At 43.4% G+C, this 24222-nt stretch overlaps 1 protein-coding gene across 1 annotated transcript; it reads right to left on the bottom strand.

Moving 5' to 3' along the window:
• Window positions 1-22131: 22131 nt before the first annotated feature.
• LOC148093071 (KH domain-containing protein 3-like) lies at window positions 22132-23874 on the bottom strand. Its single transcript, XM_087817247.1, has 3 exons — window positions 23655-23874; window positions 23300-23479; window positions 22132-22459 (listed from the first exon to the last, which is right to left on the bottom strand). Exons 1-3 carry the CDS (start codon window positions 23872-23874, stop codon window positions 22416-22418), a joined length of 444 nt encoding a protein of 147 aa, XP_087673373.1. The 3' UTR covers window positions 22132-22415.
• Between the last annotated feature and the right edge of the window lie 348 nt (window positions 23875-24222).

The following is a 24222-nucleotide window of genomic DNA, read 5'->3' as shown; positions in this document are numbered from 1 at the left end:
GGCATCTTCTGTTTTATCTGTCAATCCTGGCTATGAAGATTTTTGCTATTCCAGTCACTCCTATTTGCACTGGCTTCCTGAGAAGGATTGTTTCTGTTAATATGCTTTTATGTTGTAAACAGCCAACACCCTCTTTACATTTAGTTTGGGACTTATTCTAAAGTAGATTGTCAGTCTGTCAGTGAGTTCTTGGTCATCTTTGAAGAGTAGAGCTGAAAAACACAAGCACTGCCCAAGACTAATATTTGATCATGCTTGTTATACCTGGTATCCTTTTAACTTAATATATGCTCCCTCCCACCCACCCCCCTTCTGTGAAGAATGCTCACATCTTTCCAAATTTAGCAAATTTCTTGTTCCAAGAGTTAATCCCATTATTGGCCACTAGGTAGAGCAAGAATCTTATTTATGCCGATTGTAATTGTCCCTGTTCCTGGGTGTCTCATTTAAGTGGTCCAGTGGCCTTTGTCTTGGAATTTTTAGGCTTTTTTCAACCAAGTCTTCATCTTCAAATTCCCCCAAAGATCACTAAAGATTTAAAAGGAAAAGAGGAAAGGGAAGAACTTCCAAGTTTGTCTACCTATCATGTTTCAGCATAATAACTATCATTTACTTGAGGATAAGTCTCACAACTGCGTTCAGTCTAGGGGAGTTCTGTAGCTTCCTCCTGTAGTAAGTCTAAGATGGGTTAGGTTACTTTGTAGCCAGAGATCAAGAATATATTCATTTCTTTACCAAGTCCTAAACTTATCAGTTATTTCTTTTAAATAGCAGTGAGTGTAAAATTGAGGACTTTATAGGCATTTTATTCAAAAAAATTTTGCGGGGTGAAAATCCTTTTATTTGCTACTCAGGATATTATTCAATAATAATCAGATGTCACATTGGTTTGTCAGCCAGCCCTCTGCTAGTGAGGTTTTCATTGACTTGAATTGTTTAAGAATTTAGAAAGTTGGAGCCCTTGTCTCTTCTTTGAGTGGTAGATCTGTAGGAAGACTGGTTGGCTGACAGTCAAGCCTCATAGATCTGTTGGAGCCTTGGCTGGGTGGCTCTGTTGATTGGAGCATCACCCTGTACACCAAAAGGTGACAGGTTCGATTCCCAGTCAGGGCATATAACTAGGTTGCGGGTTTGACCTAGGTTGTGGGTTTGATCCCCAGTCAGGGTGGTTAGGCACATGCAGGAGGCAACCAATCGATGTTTCTCTGTTTCTCTGTTTCTCTGTTTCTCTGTTTCTCTCTCTCTCTCTCTCTCTCTCAAAAATCCATTTAAAAAAATGTATTCTCAGGTGAGGATTAAAAACAATCTCTTGGAGATGAGGAAACTGCTTCTCATTTTTATACCTGAGATAGCAATAACATTCATAACAACAACTTAGCAGTTGTTCGGGGCATTTCTATGCTGCTTTCCAAGAAACATTACAGAGTGGTCAGTGGGATGGTGATGTAGAGCGGGATGGAGATGCTGAAGAACATTTGATTTCTTCATTCCTGCTGTGCTCTGTGCCGTGGGTTGTTAAGTCATGTAAATTCTGTTTGGAAGAGCATGGCTCAAGACCTGAGTGCCATGCTCTCTTAGTTGCTATTTATCAAACCTTTTTTCTCATATACAGGAAGACTTTTCACATGGGGAATGGCCGTGAGTCTCAACCTGATTTGGCTAGTTCAAGAGCTTCTTGGTACAACAGCTGCTTAGAAACTCGGCTCTTCAGTAGGGGAGCAGTTACATTACAGTCTGCTATAGTTCCAGACTAAAGCAAAGCAAGAAGCATGCAACAACTTCCAACAACAACAAAAAACACCCTAAACTACCTGGCACTTTTATTATCCTGAGCAGCTTTATTCTCTGTAAACATACCTCTGTTGGACTTTTTCAGTTATTAAAATGTCTTCCAAGATTTTATTGCCAACTTTATGGATCCCAATTTATGAAGCAGTAAGCAAGGCTGGCAGATAGGAAGATTTATTTTCTTTTTGTATGTAAAACTAATATATTTTTATTTAAAACAAACATTTCCTGAAGCAATATGTGATTGTGTTTATTTTAACTCAGCAAGTGTGTGTTCACACTGTTCCAGGTACATGCTGGCTGGGTAAGTCAGTTGAACTACTAAAACATAAGACAGGAAACTCATGGGATTTATAGACTACTCATTACAAGGAAGCCTGTTATTCTGTTTAAGGAATTTAAAAAGATATCTTGAGACTGGAGAATCAACTAAAATTTATTGGTTTTTATTTATTTTATTTTTATTTTTTTATTTATACTTATTGTTGAAAGTATTACAGATGCCCCCCCCCCCAAACTCCTCCACCCTGCATCCACCCCACCCCCTGGCCTTCCCCATACTATTGTCTCTGTCCATGGGTTATGCATTTATGCATATAAATTCTTTGATTGATCTCTCCCACCCACTCCCCCACCCCCGCCTTCCCTCTGAGATCCATCAGTCTGTTCCATGCTTCTATGTCTCTGGATCTATTTTATTCCTCAGTTTATTTTGTTCATTACATTCCACATATGAGTGAGATCATGTGATACTTGTCTTTCTCTGTCTTATTTCACTTAGCATAATACTCTCCAATTCCCTCCATGCTGTCCCAAAGGGTAAGACACCCTTCTTTTTTACAGCTGCATAGTATTCCATGGTGTAAATGTCCCACAGCTTTTTATTAACTCATCTACTGATAGCCACTTGGGCTGTTCCCAGATCTTAGCTGTTGTAAATTATGCTGCTATGAACATAGGGGTGCTTAAGTTCTTTGTGATTGGTGTTTTGGGTTTCTTAGGATATATTCCTAAAAGCAGGATCACTGGGTCAAATGACAGTTCTATACTTAATTTTTTGAGGAAACTCCATAGATTTCCCATAGTGGCTGCACCAGTCTGCATGCCCACCAGCAGTGTACTAGGGTTCCTTTTCCTCACCAGCACTTGTCATTTGTTGATTTATTGATGGTAGCCATTCTTTCAGGTGTGAAGTGATACCTCATTGTAGTTTTAATTTGCATCTATAACGATTAGTGACTGAGCATTTTTTCATGTCTCTTGGCCATCTGTATGTTCTCTCTGGAGAAGTGTCTATTTTGGTCCTTTGCCCATTTTTAAATTGAATTGTGTATCTTCCTTTTGTTAAGTTGTATGAGTTCCATATATATATTTTACATATTAATCCTTTATCAGATGTCATTGGCAAATATGTTCTCCCATACAGTGGGCTCACTTTTCATTATGTTGCTGGTTTCTTTTGTTGTACAAAAGCTTTTTATTTTGATGTAGTCCCATTTGTTTATTTTCTCATCTGTTTCTCTTGCCCAGGAGATGTATCGGCAAACATATTGCTATGAGAGATGTCTGAGATTTTGCTGCCTATGTTTTCTTCTAGGATTTTTATGGTTTCATGTCTTACATTTAAGTCTTTTATCCATTTTGAGTTTATTTTGGTGTATGGTGTAAGTGATGGTCTAGTCTTATGTTTTTGCATGTACCTGTCCAATTTTCCCAACACCATTTATTGAAGAGACTGTCTTTACTCCATTGTATGTTCTTGCCTCCTTTGTCAAATATTTATTGAGTGTAATGACCTGGGTCAATTTCTGGGTTCTCTGTTCTGTTCCACTGATCTATATGCTGTTCCTGTGCTAGTGCCAGGCTGTTTTGATTACAGTGGCTTTGTAGTATAACTTGATAGATGGTTATCCCACCAACTTTGTTCTTCTTTCTCAAGATTGCCGTGGCTATTCGGGCTCTTTTTTGGTTCCATATAAATTTTTGAAGTGTTCTAGATCTGTGAAATATGCCACTGGTATTTTAAAAGGGATTGCATTGAATTTCTAGATTACTTTGGGTAGTATGGTCATTTTAATGATGTTAATTCTTCCAACCCATGAACATGGTATATTCTTCCACTTGTTTGTGTCTTCCTCTATCTCTTTTTGCAATGTCCTGTTGTTTTCCGAGTACAGGTCTTTTACCTTCTTGGTTTTGCCATAGGCTAATTGATATAAAAAAAGAGTTAAGTTTCTACACCATATTTCTGGCCACAAAAACATCACCTAACTTCTAAATAAAGATCCAAATATTTCTGGCCCTGGCTGGGCAGCTCAGTTGGTTAGAGCACCATCCGGATATGCCAGCTTTGCAGGTTGGATCCCTGATCAGGGCATATACAAGAAGCAACCAATGAATGCATGAATGAGTGGAACAACAAATCTCTCTCTCTCTCTCCCCCCTCCCTTTCTTACTCTCTCTCAAATCAATAAAAACATTTAAAAAAGAGAAAAAGACCCAAACCCTTCTAATATTAAACATTGAAATAAATGTAAGCTATATGTACATTCAAGAAAGATTAAGATAATTATTTTCCAACCCATTTTTTTCCTGGGTCTCAGGTGGGGGGACCCCATCCTGGCAACTCAGGGTGAAAGTCAGGACCTGGATAGGATGTCATTCCATCGCAGAGCCCACCCTCACACACACACGCTCTCTGGGACAATTTAGATGCCCCCACTTCACCTAATGTTGCATATCTTTGGCATGTAAGAGGAAACTGGAGCACCTGGAGAAAACCCATGCAGACATGGGGAAAATGTACAAACACAAAACAGACAGTGGCCTGGCTGAGAATTGAATGTTTTTACATCAATTTTATAATAAAACCAAGTTGATTGAAATGAGTTAATCAAGGTCTTCCTGTAGTTCCTTTTTAGTTTCGAAAAGCCAAGCTCATAGAAGTAAGTTGCCTAAGATCACACAACCCATAAATGACCAAATCAGGACTTTAAGATTGGTCTAGTGCTATCCCTTGTATATACTACCTCCTCAGTTTGTTCCCACTTCCCTGCTCCTACCAGCTCTGGTGCATTGCGAAGGTTGTTTGGGCACCTCCAATAGACCTCTTCTGCACATGTGTCTGGAGCTATCCAAATTCAGAGTTGCAAGTCTGTGGCTGCAGCTTTCACCACTAACTGTAGTTCAGGCTCCTGGGCCACAACACTAATGGTCATAGATAGTCGTGAAAATTAATGTAGAGTAGCAGATAAGAGACAAGGTAAGGTGAAAGCTCAAAAAAAAAAAAAAAGAAAAGAAAAGAAAGAAAAAAAGGATTGAAAAAGTCTCCCAGTGATTGAAGGAGAGGTACTTTGTCAAAGTGAGGCCTTTGCCTTGCAAGCAGAGGGGGGAAACCCAGCAATATTTATTTTTGTTTGCATGTAATAGGGAAAATAAATAATCTGCGTTGAGAGTACAAGAACAGTTGTAAAAGTAAGGTACAGGAAATTATTACAGACCCTGCAAAAAATTCCAGCACTTAACCCCACTCACTTACGGAGTCACTTACATGAAAATTCTATCAATTGCACCACCACAGCTCAACTACTGCATAGAAGCGTTTCACAACTGACTAAGGCAGATGAGAAAGTTCCCCCAAACCCGCGAGGCCGGTGTGCCTGGTGCAACCTAAAGCTCCAGGGATTGTAGCTCGCTCTTGGCTAGGCACCCACCCCTTAGAGCACCGACTCCATCCGGCTGTGAGTCCCCTGGTCTGACGGTTCCAGCGATCGCCAGGGGTTACCCGACTTCTGGGGTCGAAGAAGAGAGGAAGGCCGCGCCTCGCTGGGCACCAGAAGGTTGGGGGCTGCCGTTGGGAGGCGAGGCGCCGGGGTGTCCTCCGCTGGGGAAGCGGCCCCACCGCGGAGCCCCATCTGCCTTGCAGGTTCCAGGCATCTGCTCTGGGTTCACGGCACTCAGCGCGGAAGTTCGAGTCCACGAAACAGAGTGCCTGGGTAGGGGAATCGGGTCCCTTAGGGGTGGCTCGGGCCTTAGGGCCACAGAGCCTTGAATCTAAGTGCAGGGTTCCCTCTCCAAAAGAGTTGTTTCACAGTTCAGGAGCCTCCGTTTTCTTGCAAGAGTTAAAGCCAACAGCCCGCTGAGGGCACTCAGTGGACACTGCTCTGAGTGCCACGTCCAGGCCCCGCGCACGGCTGCAGGTTACCTCCGGGAGGGAAGGTGTCTCCGAGGCTGCGGGAGAATGCGGACGCCGAGAGAAGGGCCTTCTAGAAGACGTGGCGGCTTTGGGGATGGTGGGATCCTAGGCGGCTGCGTGGGTTCCGTTCAGCCGCCACTCTTCACCCCTCCCCCATTAACACGCGCCCCCCCCCCCCCCCCCCCCCCCCCGGCCCCAGAGGAGCCGGTCCCTGGGCTAACCCGTGCAGTCGCCAGGGGACCTCGCAAACTTGGAGCCTGGAGGGCCTGGGATGCGCTCCAGGGCCCTTAGACAGCAGAGAGGGCCACCGAAAGGCAGCGGCCGGGACGGAGATCATCCCGGAGCGGTGCGTTCAGAGGATGGGGAAAGAGCATCGGAGAGCCCGCGGGGGCGCTGGAGCTTCAGGTGCAGGCACTAGGAGCCGCCGCGCGGGGCTGGGCGCCAGGCGTCGCAAGAGGGCTGCGCTGACCCCTCTCCCCGCGGCTGCAGGCGGGTTGCCTCTCCGCTCCCGCCGGCGCAGAAGGCTTCGACGCGTCCGAATCCTGAGGTCGTTATTGCAAGACTCCCCGACCCCAGTGGTCGTTTACGTCGAGTGTGGATGTTGTTTGGTGAGTGAGCCCGGAGCTCATGCACTTGGAGGTCCTGCCAGTCGCATCTTGTCCCTACGTTACTCCTCTCGCGGGGTGGGGTGGGGGCTTAATCCACTGCCCCTCGAAAGTTTCTGGAACCCTAAACTATATATTGGTCCAGTCTGGGTGAACTCTGCCCCCTTTCCTTCAGGACCTGAACCTCGCTTCTCCCATCATGTCTGGCCCCTTCCTGCGGGCCGGCTCCTCTCTCCCTGCGGGTGGCTTAGCGCCCCCTTTCTTCCACAGGCCCGAGAGGCGAAACGTTGAGGGAATACCTGAGGTGGCTCCGGGCTTTATTCACGGTGAATGTGGTCCCAGGATGCGGCGTTCTCATCTTCATTTTTGGAGAGCCCTTTTGCCAGTACATTGCGATGTCCCTGATTATTACCATGACTTTACAGCTTCGGATCCACCGAAATCGAGGTGAGTGCCTTCGGGGGCCCTGGTGGGACGCTTCATTTGCCCAAGGGTCCAGAAGGGTGCGTTTCAATTCCCGCACCTTTCTGGCCCACTCAAGTTCCTTAGTCTGAGAAGGCCTGGTACAGTTCCGCGAACAACCACGGAGTCTAATCCCTGGGCGCGGGTCCTGGCTCCGGAGTGCAAAGAGCGAGATGCGGTGTGGGAGTCTGTGGCTAGACCCAAATGTGGAAAGTTTAGGATATCTGGGCACTTTAAGGTACTGTCTTCTGCCAAACATCTTCTGTGGGCTCTCCCTGTCACTTACATATACTAGGACTCTATAATTCAAAGTGTCATCCCCCTACCAGCAGAATCGGCATCACCTGGGAATTTGTTAAAAAATGCAAACCCTGGGGCCCATCCCAGATCCACAGAATCAGAAACTCTCTGGGCGGGGCACTGTAACCTGGGTTTTAACAAGCCCTCCAGGTGATTCTGATGCACGCCAACATTTTAAAACCACCACCTTAGGGTGTTTTCCAGAAAGCATACACCTGACCAACTGCTTTCTTTTTAGTCACAGCTAGTGCCAGAGGGCTGCAAAGTTCTACGTGGGCCATGAGGCACTCTGTTTAAGGTTGAGGCCTATCTTGAATTCCTTATTTGGACTGGACCGTGTGCTTGTGGCTGACTTCAGGTCAGGATGGCATTGCTTTTGAAGGAATGCTCACCTGGAAGTCAGGAGGCGAAGGACTCCATCTAGTTTTGTTTGTGCCATGAAAATGGGGTTGAGGAAGGGTGTGGGGCAATGGTTCTTAATTCTGTCCTGTTCAAGTTACTGCAAACTCACCTTTTGAGGGAAGTTTCAGTGGTTTTATAATAAATGATTTTTATTGGTTTTGTGTGAATCAGTTTTCCTTCAAGTTATAATGAGGGAAAGAAAAAGTATTTTCACAAAGTAGTTTCAGCTCTTCAAAGTTTTAGGGGCTTGTATAAACCCTCCCTCTTCCCGCAGCTTTAGACTCAAGCTCTCCATTTTTGCCTGGTTCCTAATAGTAAGAGTGGAGAATTTCAAAGAGAAAGTTGTGAGGAAGGCTGCCTAGCAGTCCAGTCAGATGAGGGCAAAGAATTGCCCCTTGGTTTGTGTACATAGGGCTCTCTGCTCACTTTTGCAGGAACAGTTCAGTTGTAGCTGTGAAGTTCTTAGAAGCCACTTTGCAGGGAGATGAAGAACTTAAATGGAGTCACGTATGGAGTATATCTAGTGGCTTTTCTGGGTAAACAGAACTGATGCTCCTGGATGGTAAAACCTGGGTAATTTTTGTTGAGGCGGGGAACAAAGAAATAGTTTGCAACAGAGAGGGCTTTGGGTCAAGAGTGAGGTTATCACTTCCTGTAGGAAAGGGCAGGCTGTTGGTTTGGGGCAAGGATGATGCCTGGGAAGTAGAGACTAACAATCTAGAGGCAGATCTGGATAATAGAGGCCTTCCAAGCCCTTGTGAAAGCAAGAAGGATGTAACCCAGAACCCTGGTGTAGGCACCAGCTTTAGGTAGGAGGAGGAGCATATGTGACGGGAGGCCAAAAGGGTAATGATTCAGGGAGCTTTGTGAAGAAATTCATTCTAGCCCGGCTCAGCGCTTGAGCATCAACCTAGGCTTCAGGAGATTGAGGTTCGATTCCTGGTCCAGGTACATGCCTGGGTTTCGGGCTCGATCCCCAGTGTGGGGCATGCAGGAGGCAGCTGATCAATGACTCTTTCATCATTGATGTTTCTATCTCTCTCTCTCTCCCTCCCTCTCTCTTCTTCTTTCTGAAATTAATAAAAATATATATTTAAAAAAAAATTCGTTCTACCTAAAGGGAAAAAATACGCACTCTTATTTATACCTTGTTTGAGCTCTGATTACTTAACCTATGACTTTAATGAACATTTCTCTAATAAAAACACTAAATACTTATGTACTACATTTATAACTAAAGAAATTAAAGTTTATATACTATATTTACAAGTGTAATTTACTCAAAATTTTACATGATTGGCCATACAGGTTCCCCCCACTATCCAAAAGTAGAGTGTTCCTGTGGAACCTTCCATAAGCTGAAATGGGGAGGAAGCAATTACTACATTAGGACATATCTAAGATACACAAAATAAATGGAGATAAATACAGCACAGATGCTCACAGACATAGTTCAAAGCTAAGGTGGCTTGATGCTGAGTGTTGTTCTGTGGAAGGAGCTAGTAGTGGTACCACTCTCCCTACTTGGCATGAGTGCTGCCTCTGAAATGGCTCTCCCTGCAAAACAAATGCTGAACACTGTTTTTGCTTTTCTTATGTTTTTGTAAAAGCAAAAATCCTCTTCAGATTTCTTTTTGGTTAAACAAAACGTGTACTGCCCGGCCAGGTGTGGCTCAGTGGTTGAGCATTCATCTAGGATCCAGGAGATCGCAGTTCCATTCCCGGTCAGGGCACATGCCCGGGTTGTGGGCTTGATCCCCAGTCAGGGGCGTGCAGGACGCAAACAATCAATGACGACTCTCTCATCACTGATGTTTCAGCTCTCTCTCTTCCTCTCCCTTCCTCTCTCTGAAATCAATACAGATATATATTTTTAAAAAATACTAAGTAGGTCTTTCATAAAAGTGAGGTGGCATAAAGTGAACTTTTGAAAAGCAGTAGATACCTGTATTGAATGAAATGTTAATTAAGTCACAGACCTAATATATATATATACATATATATACACACACATATATATATTATGTATGTATATATATCCTCTTAAATGCTAAAAACTTTTAAAGTAGCTAGAATATTTTCAAAATCTATTTGTTAACATTTGATGCCTTAAGCTCCAGGTCCAGTTCAGCTTTAGATGTGTGATCTCAATATTCAAAATAAACTTCTGAAATAGGTCCTCTGATTATTCCCTTGAAACTCAGACAAAGAGAAAATAAGCAACTTGCCTATAGTCACACAGCTAGTGAGTGACAGAGTTGGGATTGAAACCTAGGCTTTTATGTTATCTTTCTATGTATTATTATAGTGAATACAAAATAGATAACAGTTTCATTAAAATCAGTTAGAGAAATGCTAATATCATGACTTTAAATTAGTTTCTTCATTATATCTGTATGCATTTTAATAAAGAGTGGGATATAATTTGTTATATATATTCCTAGAAATGCAATAATATTGCCAGGAAATGTGTTTATACTTTATTTGGGTTTCAGTAATTTTTAAGACCCCAAAAGGAAAATAAAACCATCCCAGATTAGACATATTGTTGGCTGATGGATCCCGGAAGGAAATTGGACCTTGTTTCACAGTCTAGCTCTGTGAAACCTGAGCCAATCATTAGGCTGAGTGCCTTTTTATAGTAAAGTCCAGCAACCCACGCATTATTTTTTGAACCTCACATAGATTTTACTTAAAATCTTAGTTCTATAATTATATAATGCATGCACATGGTAGAAAACTCAGAAGATACAAAAGGGTATGTGAGAAAAGTAAGCTTCCCTCTCATTCCTGTCCCTCATTCATCCAGTCTGTACTCAGAGGTTCTATGTCTGTCTATTTAGGCACATACTATATGTACATATATGGATGTATTTTAATGTGTGGCAGGATATCTCATACATTGTTCTATATTTTTATTCTTTTATTTTGAGCTAATTTTAGACTTACAAAACAATTGCAAAAATAGTACATAGAGTTCCAATATGTGCTTCACCCAACTTCCACTTAGGTAAACATATTACATAACAGAACATTTTTCAAAACTGAAAAATCATTTGGATTGCAACAGTTTTTCCACTAATGTATTTTTTCTGTTTGCGAATCTAATTTAGGATTCCACATCATATTTAGTTGTCATGTCTCCTTAGTTTCTTCCCATTTTTGACAGTTCCCCAATCCTTCCTTGTCTTCCATGACCTTGACACTTTGGAAAAATATTGGTCAACTATTTTGTAGAGTGTCCCTCAGTGTGGATTTGTCTGATTTTTTTCATGATTAGATTGACGTTATGCAGTAATGGGATGTATGCCACAGAGATGATGTGATCATGCGCCCTTCTCAACATAGCATGTCAGGGGATATATGTCAGTATGTGCTACTGGTGAAGTTAGCCTTGATCACTTGGCTAAGAAATCACCCTCCTGGATTTTCCACTGTAAACTTACTATTTTTTCATCCCTAAGTATTTGGGGGAGATATGCTGAAACTATGTAAATTATCTTGTTTATGCTCAAACCATCACTTACAAATATTAGCATCTGTTGATGCTAAATCTTGTTTGAGGCAGTGGTTACTGTGGTGACGATTTTTTATTTTTCACATTCCTTCTATATTTATTAATTGGAATCTTTCTAAATGAAAGAGTTGTTGCTTTGCTTATTTCTCATTAGTTATTTATATTCAGTTACTTATATGAGTAGGGACTGTGGATTTTTAAAAAATTGGGATATAACTCAAGACTTTTATTTTTGTTGCTCAAGTTGTTTCATCTTTGCCCATTTCTTTTAAGTTTAGAGTTTACTCTCATGATGTGTCCTTTCAATATGTATCCCATCTTCCTCTCCCTCAAGAACTTTCTTATTGGCACCATAAGACCATAAGATGCTAAAACAACCAAGGAAATATTATGTTTTATATGGATATTATATATATGCTCACATATATTTATTTTAATATGTGGGAATATATTTCATTGATATATATTTTTTAAACCTAATTTTATCTTGGAGATTATTCCACATCAGTACATATAGAAATAAATTATTTAAAAATACTAACTAATATTCCAGTGTATAGATGTTATATGATAACATTAAAATAAGATGACTTATTTTACTGGTCTCAGTTGATGGGCTTTTAGGCAAATTTTTTTTAATCCTCACCAGAGGACAAGTTCTTTTTTTAAAAATTGATTTGAGAGAGAAAGAAACACCAATCAATTGCCTCCCATACATACCCCAGGAGGGGACTGAACCTGAAATCTAGGTATATACACTGACTGGAAATCGGTACATGCCCTGACTGGGAATCAAACCTGCAACCTTTTGGTGTATGGAATGACACTCCAACCAACTTGAGCCACCTGGCCAGGGCTTAGGCAACTTTTAATCTTTTTGCTATGATAAGCAACATATGTGAGGACATTTGTAGCATGAATTCCTAGCAGATTTTTCTGCTCTCCTGCTGCAGAGAATGAGAACCTCTTTGAGCCCAGTGAGGCCTCTGGCTTTCACGGTGGACTTTCAATTATGTTAATTACATTCAACCTTTCACTGAATTTTTCTAGAGCAGTGGTTCTCAAAGTGTGGTCCCTAATAAGCAGCATCAGCTTTATCTGGGAACTTGTTAGAAATGCAAATTCTCAGAATCCACCTCTGAATCAGAAATTCTGGGGGTAGGGTGCATCGGTCTGTTTTAACAGGCCTTCTAAGAGGTTCAGAGGCATTCTAAATTTGAGGATTACTGTTGTAAATTAGAGCATCAGTCAAGCTTAGTGGTAGCCACCTAATTCTATTTTCATCATATTTTCTTGATATTGTACAGCATCCAAATTGACTAGTGATGAAAGTTTAACAGTTGGATCATGACCTTGTGGCAGAGGCTGTCTGTGCTCCACCAACCAACAGTGACAGTTGGTCCTCATTAGCAGCCAGGCAGTAGTGATCCAGCTCCCAAACCCATCTTATTGCATTTTGTAGGACCACTCCTGCCATAATTTTCACAGGTTAAGTTTCCCAGGAGGCAGATTTTGAGATGGTAGTGTGCAAGGATGTTCATTAGTGAGTGTTCTTGGGATCAGTATTTGTGGGGTGGAGGACGGGGGAGAAAGAAGAAGACTGAGCAGAGGGAGAAGTGGAGCTTAGATGCAGGCCATGATGGTATTAGCCACCTCTCCCCAACCGCCCTGCCCCGGTCTCTCTGGAACAAGGAGGACACTTTGCAGTTATCCTGAGTTGTGGTGAGAATTCCAGGCCTTATACCTGCACCTGGATCAGGCTTTGGAATTGGATGCGCTGGGAAGGGGGCATGCCCTCAGTGGAGGCCAGGCCCATGTGGCTGACAGCTGAGAGCTTCCTGCCTTAAGTTTTCCCTTCAGCTGCGGTTGATTCTAGGAGGATGGTTGAGTTGACCCATTTCACAGGTCATCATACTGTTTGAAGTTTCTTCCTTCATCAGGGACAAAGACAGCCTTGATAAAATAAAATATTACTAATAGAGCCTAGAAAAGCAAGATTTATTCTGGGCAATTCATGAGAGATTAGACAAGTTTTAGCAAGGAGGAAGGTGGGTATCTTTCCCTGAGATTTCTCATAAGGTCTGGCTGCAGGATAAGGCTGGGAATTGGTGCAGAATTCTCACTGGCTACTCAAATAGATTGTAAGTCTTACCTTCTTGAGTAGATGTTTTTTGCTGAATCATGTGGTTAGATAAGTTTAATAGTTTTTACCTTTGTCTTTTCCCTTTCTAACTATGGATATGTACAGGAAACTGAAAAAGAAATTGGAATGCTTTGGAAATAGCCTAAAAATTCTGAGGCAAAAAGACTTCCAATTTATCTGTAAAGAACTAGCTGGGAATCAATTAAGATTATGCTCCATCTTAAAAAAAAAAAAAAAAGTGCTTCATCTGGTGGCTAACTTTGGGATCAGCTCTTAGAACTGGGAATTGACCAAATTTGGAAATGCCATAATTCTCTTAAAAATAATAGACAAAAAATCATAATAAGCATGTGAAGGGGCATGGAGGCCACCCATCAGATTCAATGTACAGTCTTTTTCAGGGATTGCGGGATTATTGCCAAGACTTCAAAAGAAGAATAAAAAGTAACCAGTTGTCTTTCTATGGCAAAACAAGCCCTATGGAAATTTAAAGGGAGCAAGTATTTATAATGCAGAGTAACAGAAACAATCCTTCATAGGTAGTCCTTGAAAAGAGGGAGGTCAGGGGTGGTGGAGGAGCCTGCTATCCCTAGAGAAATGCAGCTGTGAGAGCACACCTGGAGTTTGATGTCTGAGCCTGGTGGATGAGACTGCTGTCATCTGGCAGTGTTTCCAGAGCTCAGAAGACAGACGCCTAGGTGGGTGGAGGGGGATCATGATGAAAGTTGTTGATCCTTCTTTGTACTGAAGTTATCAGGAAGAATGAAAACAACTGAGGCAAACATTCAACTCCAAAAATTAGAGAAGACTAAATAATCTTAAGGAAACCAAAAGCAAGGAATAAAATGGTTAAAGCAGAAACCAACGGAAAACAAAACACAAACAAAATAGGGAAACAAAACCAAAAACTGGCTCTTTAAGATTAGTAGGACGTGAGTCTGTACTGATATAGAAAGCTCAGCATAAGTGATTCCATTCTGGGCCTGTCTTGTTTTTAACAATTGTAATAAACATACCATACTAACAGATGTTAATATTAGGGGAAACTGGGTATAGGGTAAATGGGTATTCTCTGTACATTTTTTTCCCCCTGTAAATCTAAATCTATTCTAAAAGTTAAGTTTATTTAAAAAGAAAGATTAGTAGGAAGAATTTTGATAAGTCTTACCAAGAAACAAAGAGAGTAGATACAGATGCAACCTAGAACAAAGATAGGTGAATAAAGATGGGCACCACAGGGATTAAAAAGCAGCTAGAGCCCCTTCCACTGCAGCATGGGACTCTGTGCTACCCCATGGCTGCTGTGGGTCTCAGCAGGGACCACAAGGTGACCAGGACCGTGGTCAAGCTGAGGCACAGCTGCTGCTGCAGCTCTTCTTCAGGTATGCCAAGTTCCTGCAGGACATGACCTCTGGGAGGTGTATGGCTGTGCATGAGCCATGTGCCATGGAGCTGCTCAAGGTCTCCAGGGGCAAGTGGGCTCTCAAGTTCATCAATAAAGGGTAGAACCAGGCATATCCTCTGTTTGGCTCAAATAAATTCTAATTAAAATTCTTAAAAAGGGGGGTTGGGAATTGGAACACACATTTGTACCAAGAGTAAGAGAGAATAGGTGAGTGCAGTCCTGGCTTCCAGCACGAAAGTAGCTGTCAAGGACAGAAAACAAACAAACAAAAAGCAACAATTAGACCATACAAAAATCTTAACAGCAGTGGCAGCCAGATCTCACTGAAATCTTCAAAGGACTGAGAGAGAATTATAGTCAACTGAGGATTGGGTATCTAGCAAAACTGTACCTTGAGAACATAGGTATAAACAAAACAAACAAAAAAATTAAGTATCCTAAATATTTATCTGAGAGTTTCCCAACCAGCCTATTGTTGGGTGCAGCAGTTGCATTATATAATCTGTGAACTATAATGGTTGTAAATTATTTTAAAAAAAGACTTTATTTAGAAGCCCCAGAAAAAATCATTTGTTAATATTATCTCTAATATTAGATTTATATTATAAATTATATTAAAATCTAACATAATTAGATTTTCTTATAATTTTATAAAATACAAGAAATAAAATTTTCAACAATCTCTAAAAAAAAAAAAAAGAACATAGGTGAAATGAAGGTATTTTTGGAGGGGAAAACTGAGAGTTTACCATCTAATAGATCTCATGCATGGAACTTTTAAAGGATACACTTTAGGAGGAATAAAAATGATCCCACACCAGAGCTTCCAGGGAAAATGGCAAATGGAACAAATGTATCTAATTTCACTCCATTTCAAAACCCCATTAGATTCCAGTAAAGAGATAAAAGACATTAAGCCCAAGAAATAGGGAAGACAGGCTGCAGGAGAAAACTACAACATTTTGAAAGCTGGAAGACGGATGGACCTGTAGTAACTGATTTAGGATTTGCCTTTCTGGAGTAGCTAAGCCAGTACAACTGTGCTATAGAATTCTCAAAATGCTCAGGACCTGGAGGTTACTGGTGGCGGGGGGATGGTGGTATTTAGGCTAAGGAGGGTTGGGTAAAAGATGGTTGAGAGTTCTTATCTCTGGATCTCTGCTCCTACTTTATTCCACTGGGCAACTGCTGACAGTAGACTAAGTTTATTCTCTGGGGAGAATAAAATAAGTGGAGAATTACAGTTGGGATATTATACTGTTTTATAAACAAAAGGGTTAAGTGACCAAATACCTACTGATTTTTGAAAGTTGAGATATTGCCCGGCTGGTAAGGCTCAGTGGTTGAGCGTGACCCCATACACCGAGAGGTGGTCAGTTTGATTCCTGGTCAGGGCACAAGCCCGGGTTGCAGACTTGATCCCCAGTAGGAGGCATGAGGAGGCAGTCAGTCGATGTTTCTCACTCATTGATGTTCCTATCTCTCTATCCCTCTCCCTTCCTCTCTCTCTAAAATCAATAAAAACATTTTAATTTTTTTTTTTAAAGTTGAGATATTTAGCCTTCTTCCCCTAATTTTTTCCGGAACGTTGGAGCTAAGCCTTCGCTATCTGGGCAGGAAACTTCAGGATTCTTCCCAGGGAATCTCTCAGCTCAGAATACTGACACCAGAGTTCCTCAACTAAGGGACCACTCTGTGGTAGAGCTCCAAGTTGCCAAGCTCTCACCATGGGTTAAAAGCTTCCAATCAGCTCTTTAGTCCTGAGAGGGATCAGAATCTGCCACCCCAGAATATGCCACTTTCGCATGTGGATTATTTTGAGCTGAAGATAAGTGGGGCCCTGCATATTCAGGAGAGTTTTTACCTCCCCCTTAACTGCTTAAAAGAATTTTGATATGGGGCCTATACCAGGAAAAGAGCTATCACCAGAGATGACTTTTTATATCAGAAAAACTTACCTGCATGGTATGGCAAACATTTGTTTACAAAATATTTGCTTTTCTCTTCCTGTGAACTATCTTCCTCCCCCTTGAAGCCCCAGATTTCTACCGCTTCTCCTTAGGTCAGGATGGCATGCATATAAACCTCAGTTATCTGTCTGCCAGGAAGTCTCATGTTTTTATGAGTCTCCCACATGTATGAAATTTGTTTTTCTCCTGTTAATCTGTTGTTGGAATGGGGAGAATTACACTCCTCTACCCTCTTCAGTTCTTATGACTGGACTAATAATAAAATAATAAACACAAAACTAGATTAACAGGAGAAAAAACAATTTTACATGTACACAGGGGATATTCATACTATGATGCTGTTTTGTTTTCATTTTGAGGAGGCAGCAAAAGTTATACTCAGAGACTGATTCCGTTTTCACCAATTTATTTAGCACAGGTTCACTGTGGGAATTATAATAACTTCATAAGCCAGTAGTATACAGGATAATATCTCTTAATAAACCAAATAAAGAAATAACATATTCCAAACAAGTCACAGATTAATCACACTACTGTCCTAGGCAAGGGAAGATGAGAGGAGGAAAGTCCAAATTTAATGTGAGGTTTAACGTTTTATATGAGTAGGCAACTCTTGACCAATAAGAGTTGATTTCCAGCTGCCAGCTGTTAATACACACAGATTCAAGGAAAGGTCCCATTACTGAAAATCTATGTCTGTGAGCAAAGGGCAGGGAAAGACTGAAAAAAGAGTCTGCCCACTCCAGTCTGATAATTAATAGAGTTTGTTAAGGGAAACTTATATGTGAGGTTTGATTTGGGTGGCCGCAAAACATCCAAATGGGTCCCTGTGACATTTAACAAGTGACAAAGAATCATATAGGGCAAAAAGGGGATAGTCAAGAGTACTAGTAAGTTATATTACCAGGAACAGGAAATTATTTACATACTTGACCAGGTCAGGACAAAGGCCTGTTCCAGGACCCAGCACATAGTATGGGGGGTGGGGGGAGATACTGATTTATGTCAGAACAAACATCGATGATGATGTTGGAAGCAATCTCCCCCTTCTGGCCCAGCTCCAGCACATAGTCCAGACAATGGTCAGGTCATGGAACAGTCTCTATTTCACACCAGCTCAAAAGAAAATGCCCCCTGTTGCTAGAACATGTTGCTAGGTAACGAAGACTCTTTCATGGAGTACTGCTGTTTCTCACCACTATCTACAAGGAGTACCTCACCAAAACAGGAGCATGTCCCTAGGGTCTTTGGAGAGAGATTTTAGGTTAGGGAAGAATGGCCATTACCAAACTGAAACTCTCAAATAGTCCTTACAGACTCTCAGTATTTGTTCTAAATGTCCCCTAGCCATAGATGCTTTTCCACATGCTCTTATTATTTTAAATATGTCTTTATTGATTTCAGAGAGAGGAAGGGAGAGGGAAAGAGAAGATAGAAGTATCAGTGATGAGAGAGTCATTAATAGGCTACCTCCTCCACACCCCCTGTTGTGGATCGAGCCCACACCAGGGTATGTGCCCTGACCAGAAATTGAACCGTGATCTCCTGAATCACAGGTCAATACTCAACCACTGAGCCACGCCGGCCGAGCTCCACATGCTCTTATTGATAAGCCGCAACAGGGCTCCTTAGCAGCTGGCCTGCTGACTGTTTATCAAGGACAACAGATGTAGGACGATGACATCCTGGCACAGCTTTCTGCATTCTTATATTAAAGCAATGTGGAATGATGACATCCCAACACAACTTCATGCTTATGTCAAAGCAACTTTATGTCTTTGTCATAATCAAGTGGATTAAAACAACTTCACTGAAGTCATAAACAAGTGGATTTGAAATCATTTTAAACCAATACACACAGATGACTAGCTCATAAAATGAGTCTCAAAGAAAAGATTGAACTAGGCACCTATTTTATACTTTTTAGACAATACATTTGTAAGAAATTGACAGGACAAAGAAAGTGCTCATTAGAAAAGGAATCTAAGCAAGGTTTGGGTATTAGGAATCTAAACAAAGTTTGGGTTTGGGTAGTAAGTTAGTAAAGGACTTACAAGGCTTGTTTATATAAACTTTGACTCTGGATTCTTTTAACCCTTGTGATGAGGTTGTCTCTCAGCCCTCAGCAGCAGGGAGGGCACCTATCATGGAGATTTATCTCCTGCTTTTAGCGGAACACAGAGGTCAGAGTTTTCTTCTTGCAAGTGCAGTTTCTTAAGTAACTGTAATTCAAAATAATCAATATGCCATTGTGGGATATCTTGGGGCAGCCTGACTTGGGCTCCAACACTGTTCTTTGTCACTTTAATTATTAGATCAGTCAAAGAACCAGGAAGGGATGTTATCCAGCCCTACAGTCCCCCATTCTTAATCATGACCTAAGTGATATATTAATGTATGAATTTGAAGATGATTGTAATTCATAAAAGGAAACAAATGGATATGTTTAACTTTTAATAATTGGTAGGAGGGTAAACATCTGGGTATTACTCTATTAAGTATAGATATGACTATCAAGTATAAATATGCACACTTTATATAAGTAGAGAAGGGTGGACTTAGTAAACTGTGAATAGGCTAAAGGAATGCAGAAAAAGTAGGAATTATACCAAGGACAGGAAGGATGAGAAACAATGATCACACACAAAACAAAATGGAAAGAGGGTCTAACAGTCCCTCACAATAATAATGGATTGGACAAATGTCCTAAGAAAAGAGCTACTATGCAAATTGGATCCCTTATTTTCAGGGAGAGGAGTCTTTAGTTGACAATTATAATTTAAATAAAATGGAAACTAGACAAGATTTCAATTATGTTAATAGAGCAGGTTAATACATAGAATGACAAAAACAATATAATGATAAACATTTATCAAGCAAATATTATGTCATTAAGAGAGAAACAAGCCTAAAATCCCAAGGCTGTAACAAGTAAGTAATGACTGTAAACTGGGACCGAGGCAGCTCCAGCTGGAAGCTGCTTTCCCCCCCTCCCCCTGTACTCCTCCCAGGATCAAGGCAGAGGTTGGCAAGGGGTGAGGGTGAGGTGAGTCTGAGAGAGAAGGTGGCCTTGCAGCTATAGATAGAAATGGAACACTGTCTCTTCTAGTGACAGTGGGGACAGGACCCTGTGGTCTATTGACAAAGATGACGACAGAGCAGAAAAAACATGTCCTGCAGCGGGGTTGGGCAGGGGCAGTCTCTGAGGCCCCAAAGCATCTGAGAGCTGCCTTGGATCGAGATTACCCCAAATCAGAATTCCGGAGTCTAACTGATCATGGCCATGGTGAATGATGTTACAGCAGTCTGCCCCATTATTTGCTGTTTAAGCTGCCCACTGTCAACCATGGCCTGAAAATATACTTATTTTTATTTATTTTTTGTTAATCTTCACCTGAAGATATTTTTTTCCATTGATTTTTAGAGAGTGGCAGAGAGGGTAGAGGAGAGAAAGAAACATCAACATCAATGTGAGAGAGGCACATCGATTGGTTGCCTCCTGCACACGCCCGGACCGGGGCCAGGGATCAAACCTTCAACCCACAAATGTGTCCACAAATGTGCCCTTGACTGGGAATGGAGCCTCAAGGGCTGATGCTCTAAACACTAAGCCACACAGGCCAGGGGGAGGCCTGAAAATATTAAAAGGAAAATTCCAGAAACAATTCATAAGTTTTAAATTGCATGCTGTTCTTAGTGTGATAAAATCTCTTACTGTCCGGCTCAGTCCCGCTCAGGACATGAATCAGCCCTGTCTTGCATCTCCAGGAACTATATGTTCCTTGCCTTTAGTCACTTAGTAGCTGACTCAGTTATCAGATTGACTGTTGTGGTATTGCAGTGCTAGTAGTCAAGTAACCCTTATTTTACTTAGTAATGACCTCAAAGTCCAAGAGTAAGGATGCTGGCAATTTGGATATGCCAAAGAGAAGCCATAAAGCACTTCCTTTAAGTGAAAATGTAGGTATGTATAGGAAAAACATAGTATGTATAGGGTTTGCTATTATCTACTGGGAGTGTTGGAATGTATCCCCGTGAATAAGGGGGGACTGTTGCATAAAGCTTTCCACATTTATGCCTGGGTGAGTCTCAAGGCATTACCCTCACAGGTTGCAGCCCATTGCTGAGGCCCATGGGGAATCCTGGCCTCTCTTCTGAGTTTCCCCCATGTCACATGACCTAGAGTCAGTTGAACTTCCCTGAAGCCTCCTGTTTACCCACTCTGTGCCTTTGGGCTGGTGACTAACCCCAGAAATACCCCCAAGGGCTGCCTGGGTGGGTCCCACGAACCTACTACCAGAGGCTTTTTTTAAGCCCAGCAACAAGTCGTTTCTTTAGTTCTTTAGGCTGAAAAGAATCTGGGGTCCCATGTTATTGCTGAGGGAAATGGAGGAAAAACATTTCAGTAAATTGTCCTGGTTATTAATATAAAACTTAAACAGGGACTTTTTTTTTAAAATATATCTATTGATTTCAGAGAGAGGGAATGAGAGGGAGAGAGACAGAAACATCAATGATGAGAGAGTCATTGATCGGGCTGCAGCCCGGGCATGTGCCCTGACCGGGAATCGAACCCTGATCGCCTGGATCCTAGGTCGATGCTTAACCGCTGAGCCATGCCCAGCTGGGCAAACAGGGACTTTTCTTGATACTGTACAGCATATACAGGGATTCATATACTGTCAAGTGGCCATGTGGTAGATGTGGGTTTTTTCGTTAATGCCATTATTTGCATTAAGTAGCGCTAACAGGTTGATAAATATGACAATCACCGTGATAGTCAATAATCCAGTGTTTAACTATGTGCCTAAGGCCTCAGGCGTGAAAGAAAATTAAAAGATCCCTAATGCCAGAAAGTAGTTTCTAGCCTAATGTGATAGGTAGGACACAATTATTTGATGTTCCCATTTTGCCCTTTCCTTACCTGTAAAAAAGTATAACATCCATCTTCATAAGATCATTATGATTTTAAATTATAAAGGTCAAGTCAAGTGTATGTAAAGCACTTAACAGAACCTGTCACGCACCAAATGCTCAATAAATGGTATTTTAAAATTCAAAAGAGTGGGGCAGTTTTGACCTATTTAGGTCTTGGGAGCTGAACCAGAAAGAATTGTCAATGAACTAGAATATGCAACCTCCGTTGGGCTGAGGTAGAATCCTTTTACTTTTATTTATGGTAATGCTCTGAAAAAGTAAACTAATAAAATTAAAGTTCCTCCCCACACCTACCTAGTACAAAACACTGTGAAAAGCAGAACCAATCTTTCAGTTGTTAGCCTTTTCCCATCTTGGAACAAGCAAAGACCCCTTTTTCTTAATAATCAATACTAATCCATACATATGTCTTTAAAAATTTATTTATTATGACTCACATTTGAATCTTTAAACAAGCGTCTGTGCAGGAAGGCAGTAGAGCACTGACAGCTGTTTCCCCTCAGTCACAGGAGCAAAGGCAGGATTCAGACTGGGCCTTTGCTCACAAAGGTCCTAATCACAAAAAAATCTCATCATGTTGGGAACAGATTCCTCGACAGCCCTATGACCTATTTCCAGTAACTACATGGCTTCATCTGGTCTGTTCATCACTGTGGCAGAGAGGGAAGCAGCGCCGGAACGGGCATCCTTTTAAGATACTTCACGGTTCCCAGGCCTCCCGAGCATCGCGGCGCCTGGAAGGAAAGCATGAACTTGAGCATCGGCTCAGGAGAACATACAAGGAACAGAGTGAAAATGACTCCGCAGAAAACACTGCTGGTCTCCCCCTGCGGTCTCCTCGGAACAGGCCACCTACATTAGGATCACCCAGAGCACCCAGCGGGGAGGGAGAGAGGGAGAAAGAAAGAACGATATGAGACACATCAGTCGGTTGCCTCATGTGGGTCGGGGATCGAGCCTGCAACCGAAACACACGCCCTTGGCTGACATCAAACCCGGGGGTGGGGGTGGAGGGGACCCTGGAACCCGCAGGCCGACGCCCTCGCCACCGAGGCCGAGCCGGGCAGGGCTCTGCGCGCTCCAAACGCCTCGGGTAGTCACCGACTGCCCCGTGGCACGAAGCCCTGTACGTATGCCGTCGCTAGCCCTATTTTACAGATGAGGAGACCGAGGCGTTGGCTAACATCTTCACCGCTGGGCGGGGAGGAGGGCTGGGGACGGCTCCTGCTGCGCCATCTGCATTTCCACCCAGCTCCTTCTTCTAAGTCTGGGAATCCTTGAGCCCGGGACCTCTGAGGCTGGAGTTTGAGCTCAGAAAACGCGGGACAGAGCGAGTCCCCCTAACCTCTGAAAAGGCTGATTGGGGGGGCGGGCCGGGGGCCGGGGGTTCCTGGCCCCCTTTCTCTCCCGGGTTTCCCGGCGGCCGCCCCGTGCCGCGCTGCGTGCCGCGGTGTCCCGGGCTCCGAGCGCCCCGGGAGCCAGCGCCCGTGCGGGAGGCGCCGTCCCCGCCGCGCGGGGGGCGGGGAGTGGACGCGCCCTGAGCGCCGCCGGGGCTGCGGCGAGGGGCCCCTCACCTCCATAGCGTTTCCTCCGGGACTTCTCAATCAGGCTTTGGATCATCTTTTTGGCACGCTTCGGATACCAGTGTCTCCCCGTGATGTTAATCTCAACCCTGCCCTCGGGGTCCGGCTCTCCCATCTGGACCTGGACTTTGAACTCGCGCTCGAACGTGGAGAGGAAGGCTCTGTTCGGACCTGTGCGGAAGAGAGGGTACCGGGGCTGGGGGGATGGGGCGAGGCGGGCGGCGCGGGGAGGGGCGGCGCGGAGGTCCCGGCTTGCAGCTCGCCGGGCGCCGCCGCGGGTCCGCAGCGGGGCCTCCGGGCGGGCCCGGGCCGCGGAGGGGCCGAGCGGCGGGGTCCGCGCACTCACCGAATATCTTCTCCAGCAGGCACGCTTCCACGTGCAGCACCGACGGCTTCAGAAAGCACTTCAGCTTAGACCTGTACGGCAGCTGCGGGAAAGGAGCCGCTTCCTGGAACGGAAACTCTTCCTGCTGGATCCTGGGCCACACGATCTGCTCGGGGTCGTCGTTGGGCCGCGCGCCATCGGCCGCGCTCGGCACGAACTCTGAGGGCAGAGAGAAGCCCATGAGGGAGGGAGGCAGGGCGGCGGACCGACTGCTCGCGGCCCGCGGCGCCAGGTTAGTTTATTTCGTATGTTCCGCCCCCTCCAGGGGCGCCCGCTCATTGGTCCCGCCGCGCCCGCGCTAGCCAATGGGGCCTCGGCAGTGTCCAGGGCCCACCTCCGGCCGCGCGCCGGGCTCTCACCTCGGGATGCAGGAGCGCGGCTGGGACGCAGGCCTTTGTGAGTTACGCGTCCCCCAATAATCAATGTCCCCGCGCCGTGGGCTGATGAACGACACACTGCTCACCAACACCAGCTGCAGTGCCGAGGTGCTTCTCTCCCAGCACGGGACGCACTAGTATGAAGATTATGT

The sequence above is a fragment of the Miniopterus natalensis genome, chromosome 5 (assembly GCF_054644295.1).
Source record: "Miniopterus natalensis isolate mMinNat1 chromosome 5, mMinNat1.hap1, whole genome shotgun sequence".
In the NCBI taxonomy this organism is placed as follows: domain Eukaryota; kingdom Metazoa; phylum Chordata; class Mammalia; order Chiroptera; family Miniopteridae; genus Miniopterus; species Miniopterus natalensis.
The sequence above is the reverse complement of the archived record's forward strand: the minus strand, read 5'-3'. Positions and strand labels throughout refer to the sequence as shown.

What these genes read in the sequence shown, in the direction of transcription:
- LOC148093071 (XM_087817247.1), bottom strand. Translation starts at nt 23,874, where the DNA reads ATGGGCTTCTCTCTGCCCTCAGAGTTCGTGCCGAGCGCGGCCGATGGC. An exon ending in CCTGCTGGAGAAGATATTCG is followed by an intron (nt 23,480 to 23,654) that starts GTGAGTGCGCGG and finishes TCTTCCGCACAG; the next exon opens with GTCCGAACAGAGCCTTCCTC. An exon ending in CCGGAGGAAACGCTATGGAG is followed by an intron (nt 22,460 to 23,299) that starts GTGAGGGGCCCC and finishes CTTTCCTTCCAG; the next exon opens with GCGCCGCGATGCTCGGGAGG.